Source organism: Misgurnus anguillicaudatus, chromosome 11, assembly GCF_027580225.2.
Source record: "Misgurnus anguillicaudatus chromosome 11, ASM2758022v2, whole genome shotgun sequence".
Taxonomy (NCBI): Eukaryota; Metazoa; Chordata; class Actinopteri; order Cypriniformes; family Cobitidae; genus Misgurnus; species Misgurnus anguillicaudatus.
In genome coordinates, this window is record NC_073347.2 from 17,419,396 (window position 1) to 17,439,883 (window position 20,488).

At 37.4% G+C, this 20,488-nt stretch overlaps 1 protein-coding gene and 1 long non-coding RNA gene across 2 annotated transcripts in view; one reads left to right on the forward strand and one right to left on the reverse strand.

The window, feature by feature from the left end:
- Nucleotides 1–681: 681 nt before the first annotated feature.
- LOC129416073 (uncharacterized) overlaps nt 682–20,488 on the forward strand; it is a 90,069-nt gene continuing 70,262 nt past the window's right edge. The window contains exons 1-2 of the long non-coding RNA XR_012372147.1: nt 682–836; nt 1,151–1,243. This is a non-coding gene — a long non-coding RNA (uncharacterized lncRNA). The remainder of the gene's footprint in view (nt 837–1,150; nt 1,244–20,488) is intronic.
- On the reverse strand, nt 8,683–11,761 carry LOC129416072 (uncharacterized). Its single transcript, XM_055170313.2, has 4 exons — nt 11,606–11,761; nt 11,304–11,416; nt 9,721–9,835; nt 8,683–9,429 (listed from the first exon to the last, which is right to left on the reverse strand). The coding sequence occupies exons 1-4, from the start codon at nt 11,715–11,717 to the stop codon at nt 9,251–9,253; spliced, it is 519 nt and encodes a 172-aa protein (XP_055026288.2). The 5' UTR covers nt 11,718–11,761; the 3' UTR covers nt 8,683–9,250.

A 20,488-nucleotide genomic window follows, 5' to 3' on the forward strand; every position in this document is an offset into this window, starting at 1 on the left:
CCTCTGAAGGAAGTGACTTGTAAGGACTAGTCCTGCCAAGGAAGTATCCTTGACATTGAGAAACGGCTCGAATGTACCATGTACCCTCAAAATCAGAGTGCATTGTGGGTAAAAAGCAGTGAATTAATGTAGGGAATGAATAGCCGTTTCCCAATGTCAAGGAAGGATCCTCGGAAGCTAGAATTTCGAGGATGCTACGTCATCGACGTCCGTCGAAGGACTGTTCCAATGTCGAGGATCCTCGAAATTTCAGCCAAGGACTGAGTCCTTCGTTCGACAAATATCCCATATACAGGAAAGGATGCAAATTTGTATCCTTCGCGCTCTTCACGCGCTGAAATCACCCACAATCCTCTGCGCGCAGCACCGAAAGCACACCTTTCAATCACGTAATGACGTAATGACGTGCACTTGCTAGCCTGTTCCATTTAACGTGTTCTCCGAATGCTTAAAAGGAGCCTCGCCTAGCCTCTGAAGGAAGTGACTTGTAAGGACTAGTCCTGCCAAGGAAGTATCCTTGACATTGAGAAACGGCTAATGAAGTTATTCACTCAGGTTGCGGACACCACTAAAAAATGGCCGACACCCGATATATTGCACTATATAGTGGATAGGGAGCGGTTTCAGACACAGCTAATATCAAGTTTATCTAGCTAGCTGCTTGCTAAAAACACCTGTCGGCCGAATTCGAAGCAATTAACAGTGTCGTCGAACGCGCGCCTGCGCAGTGAGACGGGTTTTAGTACATCATTGGGCCTGCGCAAACGCCATGCGTAGCTATCGAAAAGATACAATTGTTTAATCTCTGAACACTTGTTTTTCTTTATATTATTCAGGTGAGTAATTTGGTCTTTTCTTTTCGATTTTCTTAAGCTTTCCGTTATAATCACAACATGAGCACTGATAGGAAAATCGGACAAATTTATGAAGTTGGGCAGATGGCGTAGGCCTAAATTTGAGATGTTCGTTACAGACTGTGTTTGATATTTAAGATGTCGGTACACAAAAATCTGGAGTACTTATAAAGATAATTAATATAGTTTTTGTGAATTGTGAAATATTTAGTTTTAAACAACGAGCTTTTAAACAATGGGCTTTTGAGAACTTGTTAAGACGCTAAAATAAGTTGGTACATTTTGTTTTTATTAAGCTAACGCTACGCGGCCATCAAGAGCATGCAGGACAAAATCAACTCTTCAAGTGAAAGACTGGGGAAAAAACACGTCATGAACCGGATGAAAAGGTATTGTTGCCTAATGAATATCAAAAATAGACAGATTGATTACTTAAGATTAATGATGTTGATGTACTTTGGTTTTATTATATTAAAGTGTGAATATTGGCACAGAGATTTCAAGATGTTCAACTGTCACTCAACGTAACGTTTATCTGTACAGAGAGTATTAATATCCTTTGGTACTGTGAAAAGTGTTTCATGATTAAAACACTTCATCAAGATGGAGTGGATCAATTTTAAGTGGCAAAGCAAAATCAATCTCATTTCTTACAGATTACATGAGTATTGTTGTTAAAAACCTTTAAAAATACAATTAACCTGTAAAATGTATATTGCATACATTTGATACCAGTGTCAGTAAAGTAAGTCAATGAGGATTACAGTAGATTGTTTAAAGAGGTCAGTCTGAATGACTCCAGATGTCACCCACTCACATAAGCGGATCATCACAGTTTAAAACGTTTCCTTTTTTAGGGATTATCACTTCATCAGTTGGCATTGCGGCATAACGATTTAGTAAAGACTTCTTGAATGACCTCAGTAATCCACTTCATGCAGCCAATGTCAAGAAAGCCGCCTCTGATTTTCCTGCGTAATCTGTTTGGTCAGACCAGTGCATCTCGTGCAATTATGAGATGTAATTTGCTTGCATTCTCTGAAGCCAGACAGTAATTACCTGAAGGATGCTTGATGTCTTTCACACTTGACTGACCTGTTTAAAGGAGAGACGCAGAGACCTGAATTCAAAAAGCAATGCTGTTCCAATTACAGACCTACTAACAGAATGACAGAAACTCTCCTTAACAAACAGCAGTGAAAAGCATTGATCCATCAGATGAGCAACATGCTGTGCTCCTAGTTTCTTTGTGCACCCTGATAGAAAGTTCATTGTCCTGAAAAAAAAATTGTTGTTAAGATCGTATGATGGCAAAGGAACGGCTTTGCTGGGCATCTAAATAAGATACGATTGTTTTGTGACCACTCGGCTCCTGTTTAAAACAAAGCTGCTATCTGCTTTAATAATACCATGCAGGGTTCCCACGGGTCCTTGAATTCCTTGAAAGTTTGTGAATCTGGGGGGAAAAATTCAAGGCCCTGGGAAGTTTTTGAAAATATACATGCATAGATACAGGTCATTGAAAGCACTTGAATCTATTTATTCAAGAAGTTTTCTGAAAAAAAAATCCCTGTGAAATTATTCCCTGTGTAATATAGGATAATATCATAAAAATTCTACACTTTTTAAGCCTAAATGCTTATATCTTCTGTATGTGAAATGTTGATTCATACCAAAATGTTTTTTTGCCAAGTTGTGTTTGACACATGAAAACGTCTCGGGTTATGTATGTTACTGTTGTTCCCTGAGAAGGGAACGAAACGCTGCGTCTCGCTTGCCATACTTCCTGCGTCCCTGTAACGCCGTCTTTGGCAATATTTCGGATAGCAATATACTTCCTGCCTCCCGCGTCACCCTGTCTTTGTCATTAAGCCTCGCCATTGGTTGAATTTGATATACACATTCAGACGCACTTACCCCTGGAGGCGTCACCGCAGTGACACAACCTCAAAAGGGAACTGTAACAATGTATCTTAAAAGGTAACACAATGTAACCTTGCTCTCATTTGAAATGGGTCCCCACATTTAGTCCTTGAATTTGAGGGTATTGGACTTGGAAAGTCCTTAAAAGGTCCTTGAATTTAAAGTTATTTAAAGAACAAGTTCGGTATTTTACACTTAAAGCCCTGTTTTCAGATTGTATATGATGACAATGAACGGTTTTGACTGAAATTTGGACATATGATGCTGGCCCGAGAATTTTCGGGTGTTTCTTTGTATCACTTCCCACCTCTACAATGGGTTTATAGGTGCACAGTAACAATCCTTCCTAAAATGCATTAAACTTTCTTTTACAAAGACGTGAAACTCACCGAGTGGTCAGGGGTGTTCACTGATATACTCACACAAAAATCGCTGCAAAAGACGCATTCCAACAAGTTTTATCGTAGTTTTTGTCCAACTCCATTGACTTGTATTAGATGTGCTGTGAGGTACGGTATTACTTCGCGCCGAGAACGTTGTTTGTATTCTTGCAATTGGCAAAGGTGGATTATCGCCACCAACTGGGCTGATGTCGAAATTTCAGTCAAAACTGTTCCATTTCATCATAAAGAATCTGAAAACAGGGCTTTAAGTGTAAAATACCGAACTTGTCCTTTAAGGTGTGGGTACCCTGACTATGGCAAGTAAATACATAACATTTAAACAATATAACAGTATAATATTTATTGTTATAAAAATGAGTTGTCATCATGTGGTCTGATGAAATAAGATGCCATCTGCTGATTATTGCCAGCATTGTCTTTCACCGATTGCATAATCTGATGTACATGCTGCCATGTTAGCTTTTGTGCTGTTTTTAATCTACATAATAGCATATCCATTGTTTTAAAATTTAGGACAGATTGAGAAGGGAATCACTGGAGGAGTGAGCTAGGAAAGTTCTGTAAAGAGATGATAACTTTCAATGAATTCAACTTGATGAGAAACAAATTTTCCAAAGTCTGGAGCAGGAGTATGAAACTTGCAAATAATACAAAAGTATCTCAATTGCTTCCTTTTCACTTTAAGCAAAGTGTAAAATTGGCGTTATCAAGAATATATGTATATATATATATATATATATATATATATATATATATATATATATATATATATATATATATATATATATATATATATATATATATATATATATATATATATATATATATATATATATAAAATATTACACATACATGTCCTAGCGACATCTATAGGGGTCAATCTGGACCAAAATCTTAACTTTTAAACACCATATATTTTATAAGCTTTCGCAGGCTGTATAAAAGTGTCCCGTAGTTGGCCCACCCCTTCTTAAAAGAATGATTTTACTCATGCTTTCGGTATTTTAGTTCTTGTAAATGACTTTTAAGATTCAGAAGGTGCTGTGAAGGCTAAAGTACTATAGTGTTAAAGTCATCTGTTTACCCAGTTATCAAGTGTAAATCCATGTCTCCATCTCCTGTTGCCCCACCCCAATTAAGTAATGCATCATCCTAATTAATTAGGTCTTTGATATGTTGCTTTCTGTGTCCGGTCCAGGGTTAGATAAACAAATTTAACATCACCAGAACAACGTCCAACTAGTAAGTGATGATGGAAGGGGGATCGATTGTCTGGGGAAGACAGCTCCTCCATTGGGTTGTGTAAATCATATGCTATATGGGGTTAGTGTGTTGAGCATAGACCATGCTCACACAAATCTTCCTCATTAATTGCATAGACTGGATTGACCCACAGGATGTGCTTAGGATGAGGCTTCTGGGACTGTGATGGAAAGCTCAGTAATATGTTCATTCTTCTCCTGTGTAGTCGTGAATCACTCTCCTAAACACATGCCCCCACCCCACAGAAGGCATTTTTCCTTGCATTCATCATCTGGCATTGATCACATGTCAGTCGAAGCGAACAGTGTTTGTCTTGCAAAAGCAAACCATTTTGTTAACGTTGACTTGCCTTAATCAGTTGCATGCTGAAAACCTATTTAGTTTGAACACTAATCAGTTTTTCTAAAACTTTTTCGTTGACTTTTCAAATTGATAATGAAAAACTGATTCTTCTTCTGTTGGTAATTTACATCACTTGGAAAGGTTCATTATTTGTTTTTGTAGACTAAATTGGAAATGTGAAACTTATGTCTGAATATGCAAAGTCATTCATTATTATAATGTTTAACTGTAATAACTCATGATTGAGTAATAACTCTTGATTGACTCGTGAAGGGATTTCCTAACAGACAAAATTTGGATTTTGCAGTTGATTGTGATGTTGAGCAATTTGTTTGAGAGTTGAACTGCATGTTGCATCTTTGTTTTTTGCACACCTACATGCAGAGATGTATTCATCATGGCAGACGATTTCTTCTTTATTGGGTGGCCCCTAATTTAAATGTGTGTAATGTTTTTGGCTTTAATATGACAGATCTTGAATTAGCTAAAATTCACCTCTTATAGTGTACATGTTTCTTAAAGAAACTTCTAACAAATTAAATGTGTGTACCCTGCAGCAGCCCATTGCTGTCTATTTTAATTTAACATTGATGATGTCCTATTCATTGATGATACTTCATACAGTACAAATTACAGTTGAGCTCATAAGTTTACATACCCCTTGCATAATCTGCAAAATGTTAGTTTTTAAATTTGCAGTTTGTTTTTAATTTAGTACTGCCATGAACAAGCTTTTTCACATAACAGATGTTTACATATAAACCACAACACAGAATAATGGTTTTCAAAAAACCCTTCAGCACGTACTTTGCTTTTCCAGCATCTTCTGCATATTCAACCCCTTTCCAATAATGACTGCAGTAGAGGACGATTAAGAGACTCATACAGAGTCTGATTTATTGCCATATAAAATATGTTAAACTGTGCAAAAATTTTAGCACTGTTGCCTCACAGCAAGAAGGTCATGCCTTTCTTTGTGGGGTTTGCTGGAATGGTGAAAACTAAATTTCAAATGTAACCTTTAGCTATTTTCAAAATAATATACACTTATATTTGGATATGTAATACTGAACCTAGTTAGCCGTAGTCATAGAATATTGATTTTGTAGTTATTATCATACTTTCCCAGGATGTACAATATTTTTCTTTGCATTTATTTTCAAGCACATCTAGGGGCGGTTTCCCAGACACGATTTAGGTTAAGCCAGGACTAGGCTTTGTTATATTACGACATTTAAGTCGTTTTTGCAAACATAACTTACAAAAAAATACTGGTGTGCATCTTCAGACAAAACAATTACACTGTATGTGTCACGATATGTCAATGCAAGGTGTTTTTAAATTAAGGCAGCTTAATTTTAAATCCAATTTAGGCTGGGAGTTGCATAAGCCATGTCCTGGAAACCGCCCCATAGTGTTAAACTTGCCTAGTTTTAGATTAAGACTTAGATAATGGAGCGGTTTCCTGGACAGAGATTAGACTAGTCCTAAAACATTTTTAAGAGCTGTCCAAACTGAAAACAACTTTCACTGACATATCTTAAAATACATCAGTACTCTTTGTTTTGGCTCAAAATGCACAGAAGTAATGTTTTTAGTAAGGCATGTTTGTAAAATTGAGTTATATTTTCTAATTAAACTTAGGCCTAGTCCTGGTTTAAGCTAATCCTTGTCCAGAAAACCACCCCTAAGACGTATATTTTAATCTGACAAAGAGTATTGCTTTACTTTCTTGTGTGTGTGTGTGTGTGTGTGTGAAAATACTTTTTTAGGATTTGCTAATACACTAGATATCGTTAACATTTTTCAGAATGGTAAAACTATTAAACTATTTGAGGTTTAATGTGCATTGATTTGTTTATGGAAAACTCTTAAGATTCTAAAATATCCCACTATGTTCAGTCTCAGTAACTACAGGAAGTATGCTTATTTGGAAAAGGCAATGTTTCCTGTACCCTTGAAATTGTATAATTCATAACAATGTGCTAATCTATTTTAATCTGTTGGGTCATTTAGAAATTTGATTCCTAATGAAATTTGACTTATAGGGCCCTATTTTAACGATCTAAGCGCATTGTCTAAAGCGCACAGTGCAACATCTAAATACGCGTGTCCGAATCCACTTTTGCTAATTTAACGACGGGAAAAATGGTTTGTGCGCCGATCGCATGGTCTAAAAGGTTTGGTCCTATTTTTTTTTAATGAGTAATGGGTTTGTTTTGGGCGTAACGTGCAATAAACCAATGAGAGTCTCAGCTCTCATCCCCTTTAAAAGCCAGTCGGCTGGCGCTGTGTCTTATACCTATTTAGATGACGGAGTTTGTAAACTGAAAAACTAAGCGGAGGAAGAAGATCCCCAGTTTAAGATTAATGTTAAATAATTGTGTTGTTTTTCACTTGTATTGAAATTGTTATTTTTTTATTAAAACCTTTAAAACCCATTTTCTTTTAGTCATGGAGTAAAAATAGCCGGCTTTTAATTGCTTTAAATGTATGGCTATCCAATATCATCAAAAAATAATTTACAAGTAAGAAAAGGTTTGTTCTCTAAAAATACTTTATTTGTAACAAACAGGAGATAAATAATTTACAAACGGTTCTCCGCACGTTTTAACATTTGGACAGCATCATGATTTTTTTTAAGCATTACTTAATGTTTCTCATCTCACCATATCCACAGGTACAGGGTCATCATATAGGCTACAATAAATCCGTGAGTTAGCATTAAAAAAAACATTTAAAAACAGATGCATTTGTTTAAAGCAAAGCATTTATTTACTTACCAGGCTGGAGGTAAAGCAGCTCTTTGCGCCTTCTAACGTCTCATAATTAGTCCTCATTTATGTCCAAGAGACTCAATAATAATCTTTTACATTTTAATCCTTTAATCTTTCATATTTAAAAGTGCGCAGCAGCACAAAAACATTTGTGTATGTGATTGTCGTCCCGTTTATAGGCGCATATTACTAATGCACTCTTTAAATAACAAAAAACCATATTGCGCCATTGACTTTGGACTTTAGACCAGGTTTTTGTTGGTCAATAGCGTAGTCTATTTTAGTTGCCTCAAAATAGCAACGTGCCAACAATGCGCCTGAACACACCTCATTTTCAGACCAGAACGCCCATGGGTGCAAATGCATTTGCTATTTAAACAACGTGGCGCTAAACGTGAAAATGCAAATTGCGCCAGGTGTAAGATAGAGCCCATGATGTGGAATCAAAAAAGCATATAAATGTGTGTGTGTGTGTACCTGCGGTATAAAATGCATCACATCTATGGAGCGTCCCCAAAAAACATGGAAACCTGTGTGTGTGTGTGTGCCTGTGTGTCCCATTCAAGAATTGTAGTTATACAAGGTTATATAAGAAGCTTGAAAAAGTAATCGTAAGCTCAGAAGGTTTGTTTTTCTTATGTTATTTTTAAAGCTGTTAAGATTGTTTCTTTCTGTCAAGACGTCCAGAATGATTATTTTTTTACTTTAGAAACATCAGACCAAAAGGCTTTGTTTTGTGTATAGGTAACAAAAGAGGTTTTGCATTGCAATTACAGGTGCACAAAAATCTTTTTAAACCATTATTCTAACTTATTGGTCATATCACTGATTAGTTCTGTTTTTGTTCATGTCTAGTGTGTTTTTAAAAACTTGACAACACTGACATCTAGTGGTCCTATTGCAACTTTACAGCTACATGCACAATAATACTCTTTAAAAGCTGGCTTCAAACAATAACATTTACCAATGTTTGCTAAGAATAGGGGTTGAATTACATTCATTCTTGTACTTTTTTTTTGAGAGTGTACAGGACTGTCTTTGCTGATCTTTCTGAATCTATAGGCAGATTATTTCAGTGTTGCATAAATGGTGTGAAAAAATTTTACAGTAGCAATTGGATGCTTTGTTCCCATATTGTCTTTATTAATTGGATAAATTGCTTAAAAACTAGCCTAAAGATAGCCTGCGTACATAGTTGCTAGGCATTTACTATGAGCTCTTATATAGCAGTTGCGTTGCTATTAAGTGAATGTGGTTGCCTTTTTATTATAGGGGAGAGCGGGGTAAGTTGTCACAAGTGGCCATTCTCTATTAATAAGTCTACAACTTCGTAATGAGATAAGATATGAAAATGTAATGAATACAAAATATGTGACTTCCTTCTTTCATTTGGTATGAGATGTATGGAGCTCAGTAAATGTTAGACAGTGTGAAAGTATTACTATTACAGCATTGATTTAGTGCTTAGATTTTTTTCTGACTTTAGCACGCTGATAATGTAAATAATTGTGATTACAATTTAATATTTCACAACATAATTAAAGTTCATTTCCTTAAATATTATTTTTCACTGTTTCAACTTTGTGATTTCATAATGACATGTTGTTTTACATGTTGTGTCATTGTTTATTTTAAACAGAAAGTGTAAAGCACATGTTTTATCTGCTTGTTGGCTCTAGTTCATGCTCTAAGTCTCACCACAGAGAAGGCATGAAGATTCGAATGATGTAACGCCCGCCTTACTAAGCTCTGAATGAAAGATGCTTGTGATATTCTTCATAAGTTCTTCATCGCTCTTTGTCTTATGACAGTCCTTTTCCTCAGGGAAGTAGGCAGACGGAGCTCCTGCCACCAAAATGGGGGACTCTGCAGAGAGAAAAATGGATTAAACAATCTATAGTTTTCTCATTTTAAACATGTGCATTCTTTCTATATGCATTTCCCTCTTGTTTTAGTAATAGAATAAAGCCTCGGGGACTCAACAGTCCACAGCATCGCTTTTAAATTTTTATGTTGTTTTGGCTTTGGTTGTTAAGAAAACAGGCTATAGGCTAAACGGATCGTGTCATTTTAGGAGAGCTTTATAAAACTTTTCTTCATTATAGCAACATGTGAAGCTATAATAAGATTTGCATATGTAATGGATTCAGAACTTACTAGTGCAGTCAGACAGCCTATTGCCACCTATGTACTGTGTTGTCCATTTGTTTTGGGTGTCGGCACTGCATTCCTCGTACAGCCTTGATCTTCTCATAAAGTTAAAATCATAACCCTGTTTGTGTGAAACAGATTGGATTTAGAAGAATAACATTTTGTAGCTGTTTTTATATAAGATTGTCGTGGATTTGATTTTAAAGCTTCATTGAAAATCAAAAATCAAATCTTGATTTTTAAAGATTTTCAATGTATTGGGTTGTCCACTGGGAGGTGCTGATGAATCGGTGGGTTGTATGAATCAGTATGTGTCCTAAATATCATTTTTTAAGATAACCATGCACACACTTACAAATACTCCAAAAGAATCGTAGCATAGGGTGGCTTAATGTACAAAGATAAGTGTCTAAATTATTTCCTGCGCCAGTTATAAGTACATTACAACACCAGCACATTATTTTTTGTGAAATGGTTTACAATAAACAAAGTTTTTTATTTAACAAAAATTTTGCCATTTATCTAAAAAACAAGTTTGAATTGTTAATTTTTTTTTAGGGAATATGGGAAAAACACATTTGCCATACTATAAGAGAGTATTTTAATAAACCTTAAGTAATTTAATTGACTTGCTTCACCACAAAAATACACAAAAAGTAAATTTTTTTGTGTGAGACTTTTCACATTATTCTGGAAGTATAATGCATTTGGTACGTTTACCAAAGCATGATCACATGAACGGTGACTTCACAATAATTTACAACAAAACAACATTAATAATTCTAAATAGTCTAATCCTTTTTCTACTTTTTATCAGCAGCTATTTAAATTCTCATTGTTTTAAAAAAGTAATCAAAATATTTATTTACTTATGTGGGTATTCCTGACAGTGTTTTACTGATAATTTTAACGTTACACTTTAAGGGGACATATCATGAAAATCTGAAAATGCAAAAAAAGATCAACCCAGTAACTCAGTTTTGATAAACCATTCTCTGCAAACATGTGAAAAATAGGTCATTTAAATTTGGCTCCCAGAAGGAGATAATACCGCCCCTTAATCTGCACTATCCAACCACGTCACTGCCATTTAGTGCAGAGATCAGCCCATTTGCATTTAAAGGACACACCCAAAAACAGCTAATTTTTGCTCACACCAACAAAGTGTCAATTTTAATATGCTATAATAAATTATCGTTATGGTATTTTGAGCTAAAATGTCACATACGTACTCTGGGGACACCAAATATTTATTTGACATCTTAAAAAACTTCTTGTGAAAAGTTCACTTTAAAAGTTATGTTACATTTACTTCATTTTAATTGTAGTTAAACCAACTCGAGTTTTCAATTTACTTTATGCAAACCTTTAAGTTAATCTTGTAGTTTATTTTTGTGTTGCATGAACAATGCATTTAAAGTCCAGTCAAAAATGTTGGAAATATGTACTGCATGTTGTTTTCTTTAAAGCTACTTATCATATAACGGCATAGATATTGAGACAAGAAATTACTTTTTACAGTGTGGTAACATACCATATGCATTGAGATGCAGTAGCAACGTATGAGACCAAAGCACAGCTGAGCTTACCGTATTGCACATTGGTTTACAATAAATCTTATTCTTAGAAGATACACACAGCAGGCCTCCATCCCTGTGTACTACTGGAGCAGAACAGTTTTCTGGCAGTAACCCGAGTATCTCTACGAATAAAGTAACATCTGTTCAGGACTTGCATGTATACACGCTTTTTTAAAATATAGCATTACTGTCTTACATTTTAATTTTAGCATATACACAAGTAATATTCTATATAGAGTCACAGGTCACATCACAGGTCATAGTCTGCCAGGCATAATGCCAGTGGTTTTGTATTTTAACAGTTGTTTTACCAGTTTCTTGTTGTGTTTGGATAATAGCCGTCAGCAAGCGTAGCTGGTTGAAAATATCTGCAGTTTGGTATGTTGTCCACTCTGTAGATACAGCTTCCAAACAATTTCTCATCTAGATATAAAGACGTGCATTAAAATGTAACCATGGCCATCAATCTTCTTATTAAATGTGTAGTCAACCTTGAAAATGCTATTATTACAATAACCATTGGTGATACTGTGTTTCAGTGTTTTACTGGTTAGTAGATAAAATGCTGCTACCTGAAGTTGTGTTTTAAAGTTATCGAACTGTTCAGAGGGGCAAGATGATTTTTCCTGTCCATTAGCCCCAGTAGAGAGAAATGCTGTAAAGGAGACACATATACATCTGTAATAAAGGTCATTTATAAAGAGATAAGAATTAAATGAGTAGAGATTTAGCATGTGTAAAGTGACACTTACCAAAGACCAAGAAAAACTGTTTCCACGTTTTGGTCATTGTGGTAGCTTTGGTGTTGTTAGTGCTGTTGTAATTTGGTACACGGGATATTAACCTCTTAATATTTAATTTTTGTTGCATCATAGGTTAATGCACTTTCAGCATGTTTACCAAATTGCAACATGTTGGCCTTAAGTAAACTTTCATAGGAATACTAGTATTTTGAAAGCGTAGAGTAATATGTCCGATGTTAGTCTTTGTCATAACTTATTTCATGTCCAAAAACAAGGGGGTCAAGGAGATTTGTATTGTCATGAGATCTCAAAAGACTGTCTTTCAAAAATAACAACAAAATAATTGGTTTGTACAACACCATATTATGACATCAAGGTGCATGTAAGCGATTAGTGCCTTTTTAAATGTACATATAGTTTCATAAACATTTATGGTTTTAAATATATTTTGGAGCATCTAACTCCACTCAATCATATAAAACACAACACGCAAGTAAAGGTACAGTCACAGGTATTTATTGGATACATTTACAAAAAACAACAAGTTTAAACGTATTATAAGTAGGGCTGTCAATAGATTAAAAAAATTAATCTAGATTAATCGCATGATTTCATGAGTTAACTGCGATTAATCGCAAATTAATCGCACATTTTTATCCATTCTAAATTTACCCTAATTTAACACTTTTCAGGTTTTTAATATTCTAATCATATATACATATATAGATGCTTTATGCAAATGTATGTTAACAACAGCCTGTTTACATTTTAACAGAATCACCAGCCATTGTTTTGTATATGAATTTTCCTTTCAGAAGATTTTTCTTTCTCCATTTTTGTTTGCTGCTGCATCATTTGTGACCTGTGCTGGCAAGTTGAGTCGGAATTAGCAAATTTAAAAAAAATAGTTGTTCATATTTTGACATTCTCTATTAAAACATATCAATGCATGATTTGTTGAAATATAACAAAATATGACAGAACTACACGTGTTTGAAGTTGAAAGAGTCAAATTACCACAAACACTTCCACATCCATACATTATATTACCACATCAATACCTTAAAATCACTGGTAAAACTAATAGATTTAGCACACACAAAGCAAAAACATCATCAATATATGTTCAACTTTTTTTCCTTTTGTTTGATTGACATTTAGACAGACTGCTTAAAATCTAAGTGATCTAATATAATGTTACACATCAGATAGTTTTACCCAACAGTTAACCAAACATTTACTTAATACATAACAGATTATAGATCCTACCTGTGTGAATTCTTATCAAAACAGATATTTGTAAAACTGTAATTTTGTGTAGATGTCTATATATCCGGGTCGCGCACTCGCGCGTCTGTGTGCACGCGCTTCAGATGTCAGTCAGTCAGCGTGAGGGGATCGCTTTTGAGTCTTGTCGCTCTTAATAACTCTTTAACATTAATCAGGTACCGAACTTTATCTCTCTTAATGACTCTTTTAACATCAAGCAAGTCCTGCAGTCTATTTTCTAAGTCATGCATAAAAGCGAAACCAAAATGAATTGAGACGCATCTTTGTATTAGATTAAGCATTAGGAGGACGGTAACGTTACACCTCTCAGACGTATAAATAAAGATCATATCAGATGTCCAACGAGCATTTAGAGCATTGGATTTGGTAGACGATTTGCTTAATGTTCTTATTTCTATGAAAACCTTTTACTCATTTAGAGATAGGGATGTAACGGTATTATAAATTTCGTGGTATTGCGGTAGAAGATTTTCCCGGTACCACCGTGGTCACATGATCGGTAAAACGTTAGGTCTTCCGGGCAACACGTGTAGTTTTTTTCCTGTCAAGTAAAGCGAGTGGAGGGACGCGGGAACTACAATTCCCATAATCCCATGCGTGCTACTCTGACGCCTCTCTACAAGTGGAGCGGCAATGGCGGAAGCAAAAGAAACACGGATTTTAAATCTGATGTGTCGAAAAAGTTCGCGTTCGCTGTGACAAGAAACGAGGAAGGACAAAATGTGATGGACATTCAAAAAACGAGTGAGTAAATCCATGAATGAGCAGAGTGTGTATGCCGTTTCGCAATTAGAAGGTTGCAGCTGAGCCTCCTTAGGTCGCATATGCAGGCTGCATCCGTCATTAAACGCCTGGTGTATTTAAGTTAACTGAGTATTACATTCGCAAGTCATAAGCGTGTTACAATAATATACGATTAAATAAGAATAATAGTCAACTTGAAAAATGTTAATATTTTGAAATAAGACGGTCTTTATTACGTATGCAGCCTACAAATGCGACCCATAGAGGCTGCAGACTTCCGATTGGGAAACGCGTCCCTGTATTAAGTGAGCTGACCTCAGCTCTAAGTCCAGCTACAATAAGTCAGCAATTTTCATTTTTTCCTGGGTTGTTTTTGTTTTCAGGAATTTACCCATCTTAAAACCCATCATCTTTTCTTGATTCTACAATCACAACCGTTGCTTTCATAGGAGTACCAAGCATTAGCATTAATATTAATAATAATAAAAACTAGGTCAATTGAGGGAGTCACTCAATTCTTAAAACCTGACTGATTGGGAGTTGTTTAAAGTCGACAAACTAAAATGAAACTTATTTTTTTTGTCCTTTTTATAAAAATTGTAAACACTTCACTACACTTTGTACATTGTAATGTTTAGTCTTGTTTAATAAACACTTATGGGAGTTTTTCCAAGTCTTCATTTGTTTTTTCCTTTTTGCAAATGTTTCAATAATTACCGTACCGTGGGCATCATACCGAAATACTACCGTACAGTGAATTTTTGATACCGTTACATCCCTATTTAGAGAGAGTCACATTTGTCTGCGTCTCTGTTCATTCAACTATGGGCTGGACCAAGGGTCAAACAGAAATTGCGCGTTGCGTTAATCTCCGTTAATAAAATTAGTGGCGTTAAAATGAATTTGCGTTAACGCGTTATTAACGCGTTAATTTTGACAGCCCTAATTATAAGCAATTTGTGTTGCAAACCTTGCGAAAGTGAAGCCATACTATCACTTTATATGAAGAAATCCATGAATGCAAGGCACATAGTCAGATCTCTTTGAAACATAAACCAGAACATTAGAGCATGACGCAATCTGTCCTGACAGCTAATAGCGCTTCACATTCTTGGCTAACGTAATGATGCAATGGTTACCAGACACGCGAGAGCCAATGTTATTTCACCATCATAGATGACGTATCATCGCTTCTTCTGCCAAGTAGCTTTTTTTATGCTCTGAGTTTCCTTGACTCACACATGGACTACAGGTAAGTGTTCCAGACTCTCTCCCTCCACGACTCAAACGTGAACTGTGCATGTACCAAAGACGGTAACAATGACCACCATGTCCCCGGTCGAGATGAAGGTTCTTACTGTGCAGCACACTGCTAGAGGGAGGCCAACCGCCTCAGATCTCCCCCTCTTCAGACAGCGGAGTGGGGCGCCCGAGCATAGGCTGACACCCGGAAACACTCAATATGTGGATAGTTATGCACAAAGTCAACCCGTAGGCTTTCCCGCACCACAGGTAGATACAAGCTCTCCCCTTTTCGACACCAGGCATAGTAATCAAAATCAACCCTTACTTTCCACAGCCGCAATGCCACCACAAGACAGCAGAGGAGGTTGGACGGACCCCCAGTCGTGTATGTATAAGAAACGGCTGCCCAACGCCACCACTCGCCTCTTCTCAGACAGGGCTTTTTCCTCGGCCTAGAATGTGTCACGGCTTCGGCCCGAGCACACATGGACTACAGGTAAGTTTTCCAGACTCTCTCCCTCCTCGACTCAAAGGTGGACTGTGGGTAAGTTCTCTAGACTCTTTCTCCTGGATTCACAAGAGGACTTACAGGTAGAGGTATACAGGTAAGTATGCAGGTACGTACACTGAGCTTTCAGCGTTGGGACTTACAAGAGATGTGCAGGTGAATCTACTAGGCTCAGATCTCTGGAAGAGCAGGGGGTCTGCAGGTAAGTACAACAGCTCTTAGCTTCTAGGCATACAGGGGAGACACATGAGGAGTACGATGGGCTTTCAGCTGGTGGACATACAGGTGAGTCCACTGGCTTTAGCTTTGGGGCGTACAGGAGATATACAGTTGAGTACACTGGGCTTGTAGCTTTAGGCGTACAGGAGGTATACAGGTGAGTACACTGGGCTTTTAGCTTTGGACGTACAGGAGGTATACAGGTGAGTACACTGGGCATTTGGCTTTGGGCGGACAGGAGGAATACAGGCAGCTCAGGTGAGTTCGACTTGCAGGCAAGCGGGTGGGCGAATACACAGGACTTTAGCCCTTCGGTGCTCAGGGGGTTGGAGGAGACGTGTAGGTACAAAAATTCTTGTTTTCCACTCACAGGCAGACTTATGGTGAACACCCAGGCGTTGACTTCGTAACATATAGTGGAACAGTCCAACGACGATATGGAGCCCTTAGCTCGGGACCTGCAGGCTGGTAGCAGAGAACCCACAATTTCATTCACCATTTTTACTCCAAGGACACACAGTGAGAGATACGACACCTCTTTACACAGGCCAAAGGACAGATGGGAACACAGGACGATACTTCTTCAGCTTTTAAGCAGCGCATGTACCAAAGACGGTAACAATGAACAGGGGACACAGCGGTGTGCAGGTCGAGATGGAGGTTCTTACTGTGCAGCACACTGCTAGAGGGAGGCCAACCGCCTCAGATCTCCCCCTCTTCAGACAGCGGAGTGGGGTGCCCGAGCATAGGCTGACACCCGGAAACACTCAACATGTGGATGGTTAGGCACAAAGTCAATCCGTAGGCTTTCCCGCACCACCATACAAGCTCTCCCCTTTTCGACACCAGGCATAGTAATCAAAATCAACCCTTACTTTCCACAGCCGCAGCACCACCACAAGACAGCAGAGGAGGTTGGACGGACCCCCAGTCGTGTATGTATAAGAAACGGCTGCCCAACACCACCACTTGCCTCTTCTCAGACAGGGCTCTTTCCTCGGCCTAGAATGCGTCACAGCTTCGGCCCGGGCTCGGAGTCCTGGATAGTCGAGCGACTGAGGCAGAGGACAAGCACGTGAAAGCGTCAAAAGCTTCACCTAGTTCCAACAGGGCAACATGGCTTCAAAACAGACTAGGTGGTAAGTAAACACTTAATTTGGTACCCAGATATAGATTTAGACGATGATATTAGCAGAAATACTGGTGGCAATACAATGACGGGAAGTTTCAAGCGTGTCACACTGTTCCTTTAACTTAGCAATACCTCACTCTTCATAACTGCTTCGAATAAATGGGACATCTTTGTCCAAACAGAATACTTCACTCTCCTTCTTCACTGATTTCTCCCCTTAGATCTGCTTTCTATGTCCTCCCAACATATAAGGTTCTTTCAAGACACATAATAGAATCATGAACAACATCGCATGAATTAATGGTTTAGCACTTATCTTCGTTTTGGTTCTCAGCCCAAATCTCCATCTTCCTTTCGCCCAGCCTGTAAATCCACACAGAAACGTCTCCTCTATCACAACAGTAGCGTCCGCCTTGCTCCCAGCGAACGCCGGAGCAAACTTCGCGCTTCTGATTTCTTCAATGCCCTGTTTATGGGCCTCCCCTTCCCTCTAAAGCCCAATCACGATCGCCACATTCGCTTTGCACACATGATCCCTATCGTTCCCGATTTTTTTTGCCCGGAGTCGACCGGAACCGGCCAGGTGTTACGTTAAAGTCGGTCTGGGCTGAACTATTTCTGCAATTTTCGTTCCGTCTGTATCAAGTCACTACGTGACACAGGTAGCCAATAAAGTAAAAAGTTTAATATAATTCTTATGATGTTGGAATCAATAATGACCAAATTAACTCCAAGAAACATCTATATCTACACCTGAAAAAAATGATTCATTCAATTTACTAAATTTTTTTAAGGTAAGCGGTTGCAATCAATTTATTTAAGCTACATTTACGGTTTTTTGTTTTGTATTTTTGTCAATTTTTTTAATTAAATGTAGCTTAAATAAATTGAATGCAACCGCTTACCTTAAAAAAATACATCTTAAAGTACAACTAAGAAGAACATTGCAAGACCCTAGATGGTCCAGTAGAATAGTTGATCCAGTAGAAAAAATACTATATATTAAGTACTATATATTACAGAATAAGAATTAAAAAAATTAGAAATTAAAGGGGATTATCTTTTTCACATGCTTGCAGAAAATGGTTTACCAAAACTAACTTACCGGGAATTTTCTTTTTTGCATTATCTAGGTGGATAGAAGCACTTGGGACCCAATTATAGCACTTAAACATGGAAAAACTTGGGATGTGTGCCCTTTTAAGGGAATCGATCTGTGACCAGACATTGGCTGGGCATCACAATGATGGAAGACAAGTAGATCAGTGGTGTGATGAGCTTCACAGCAGCAGGAACTAGTGGCGCTTTTCCATTGCATAGTACCCCACGGTTTGGTTTAGTTTGGGTCGGGTCAGCTTTCTTTTGGAAGCTTTTCCATTGGGTGCAGTACGTAATACCCGATACTTTTTTCGTACCACCTCGGTTGGGGTTCCAAGTGACTCGAGCTGATACCAAACATGATGCGTAAACACTGTAGATCACTGATTGGTCTGAGAGAATCAGCGTCTTCGCTATAATGTAAAAGATTAGCTTTAGCTTACTGCTAGCTTGCGCTGTCTCGAGCAAACACCCTTTTAGCAATGAAAAACATCTTTCCAGACTTGCAGTTTGTAGCGGCACATTCACGACGTGCACTGCTTTAATGCAACTTAAATGAGGCTCAGCGGAGCACCGTCGACTGACGCCACGGGTTGGGTGTTTGAACAGAAACTGTCATGTGAGACAGAGGTAGTTATAAACGATATGCAAACATTTATTTGTGGTGGCCAATTTAAATTTTGTGGCGGACTGATGAATAAATAAATTAATGGGAATGTACAAGGACGCTCTCACTTATATGATGTCACAGCAGTATGCAGCGGAAATATAACGACACGCCTATAATCCATCCCACTGCGAAGTGATACTAAACTCAATGGAAAACTAACCAAGCCAAAGTGAGGTGAGCTGACCCGACCCAAATGAAACTAAACCGTGGGGTACTATGCAATGGAAAAGCGCCATAGGTTTTTCAGTCTCAGTGTCTTATTAGTGTAGGGGCATTATACAGTATAATGGATAAATGGAGAGATGCAAAAAAATATTAAAGTGCACCCATTTCATTGCTAAAACAACATTATTTTGTGTATTTTGTTATAATACAGTGTGTTCACGTGGTTTATGGTAAAAAAAATCGTAAATTTTTGTAGCTCTAGATTGCACTCTCTTCCTGAAACGCACAGATTTTGTACAAAACTCATCAATTTGAAAAGCGCTGTGTCCCTTATTGGCCAGCTAATCTGTACATTGTGATTGGCCTGAATTCATCTGACGTCAGCTGGAAATGTGACGCTCCTTACCATGTTTGAAAGATTTGCTCACAATGCAATGCTAACAGGAGTTAACTTACAGGCTGTTAGTCAAACGGGAGGAAATATGATAATGTCGGTCTTCTCTACATCACCAATCCCAGGAAGTAAACCGTTGCCTACAATCTGTGTGTTTGTTGTAGTCCAAGAAAAGAGATTTACGTTAGAAACATTAACTTGCGTCATTGTTTACAGTACATTGTTTACATTGTTTACATTGGTGTGTAAGTGTGTAATAGTACACAAAGAAACTGTAAATCGTGAATTGGACTATTGGTGCTCTTTAAGTGCAACAAAAAAGTATTTTCAACGTATGTTTATTCAAATATCAAGTCTATAAATCACAATTTACAGATATTTTTATGGATTTATCTGTTAACATTTTCTTCATTTGTTGACCTTTTCTGCAGTTGACGTTTGGTTATTAGTGTGACGTTGGCACTGAAAGAGTAGAACACTCGCAAACAATTCACTAGAGGGATCACTACTTTTGGGCTAATGAATATTCACTCTGCAAATCTACCTAGACATTAAATCATGCCTCAGAGGACTGCTCGCTCAGACAAATTAAATCATAATAATGACTTTCTCCTCTAATTGCGAATTTTTATTTTCAGGATTAATTACTGCTTTACAAAGTGATTACACATGCTTTAACTAAACTCAATCCGCTTGATTCTGAAGTCTTTTAGTTCAATGTATCTTACTGTTTTAATGAAAGCTTTCTTGTAGTAGCTTAAGAGGTTCAGAAGATTGTACTGTATGACCATGATGTAGCCTGTTCTGCACAAAAGCGGCTTAAACAGCTTTGCATTATTAAACATTTAATGCCTAGCCAGTGGACTGCCAGTCAAAATGAGCTTTTTTGTGTTGTGTTACACCCTCCCACTGTTCCTACCACACTTAGGCCTATTATTCCCATGTAACTCTCTTCCAGATAATTGGGGTGATTTGACAATTCAGCA

Bases quoted from the DNA above. Each gene is read 5' to 3' on its own strand.
- LOC129416072 (XM_055170313.2), bottom strand. From the start codon at position 11,717: ATGAGAAATTGTTTGGAAGCTGTATCTACAGAGTGGACAACATACCAA. The intron at 9,836-11,303 runs GTAAGCTCAGCT...TCACACAAACAG, and splicing joins GTAAACCAATGTGCAATACG to GGTTATGATTTTAACTTTAT. The intron at 9,430-9,720 runs GTAAGTTCTGAA...TTCTCTCTGCAG, and splicing joins TAGGCTGTCTGACTGCACTA to AGTCCCCCATTTTGGTGGCA.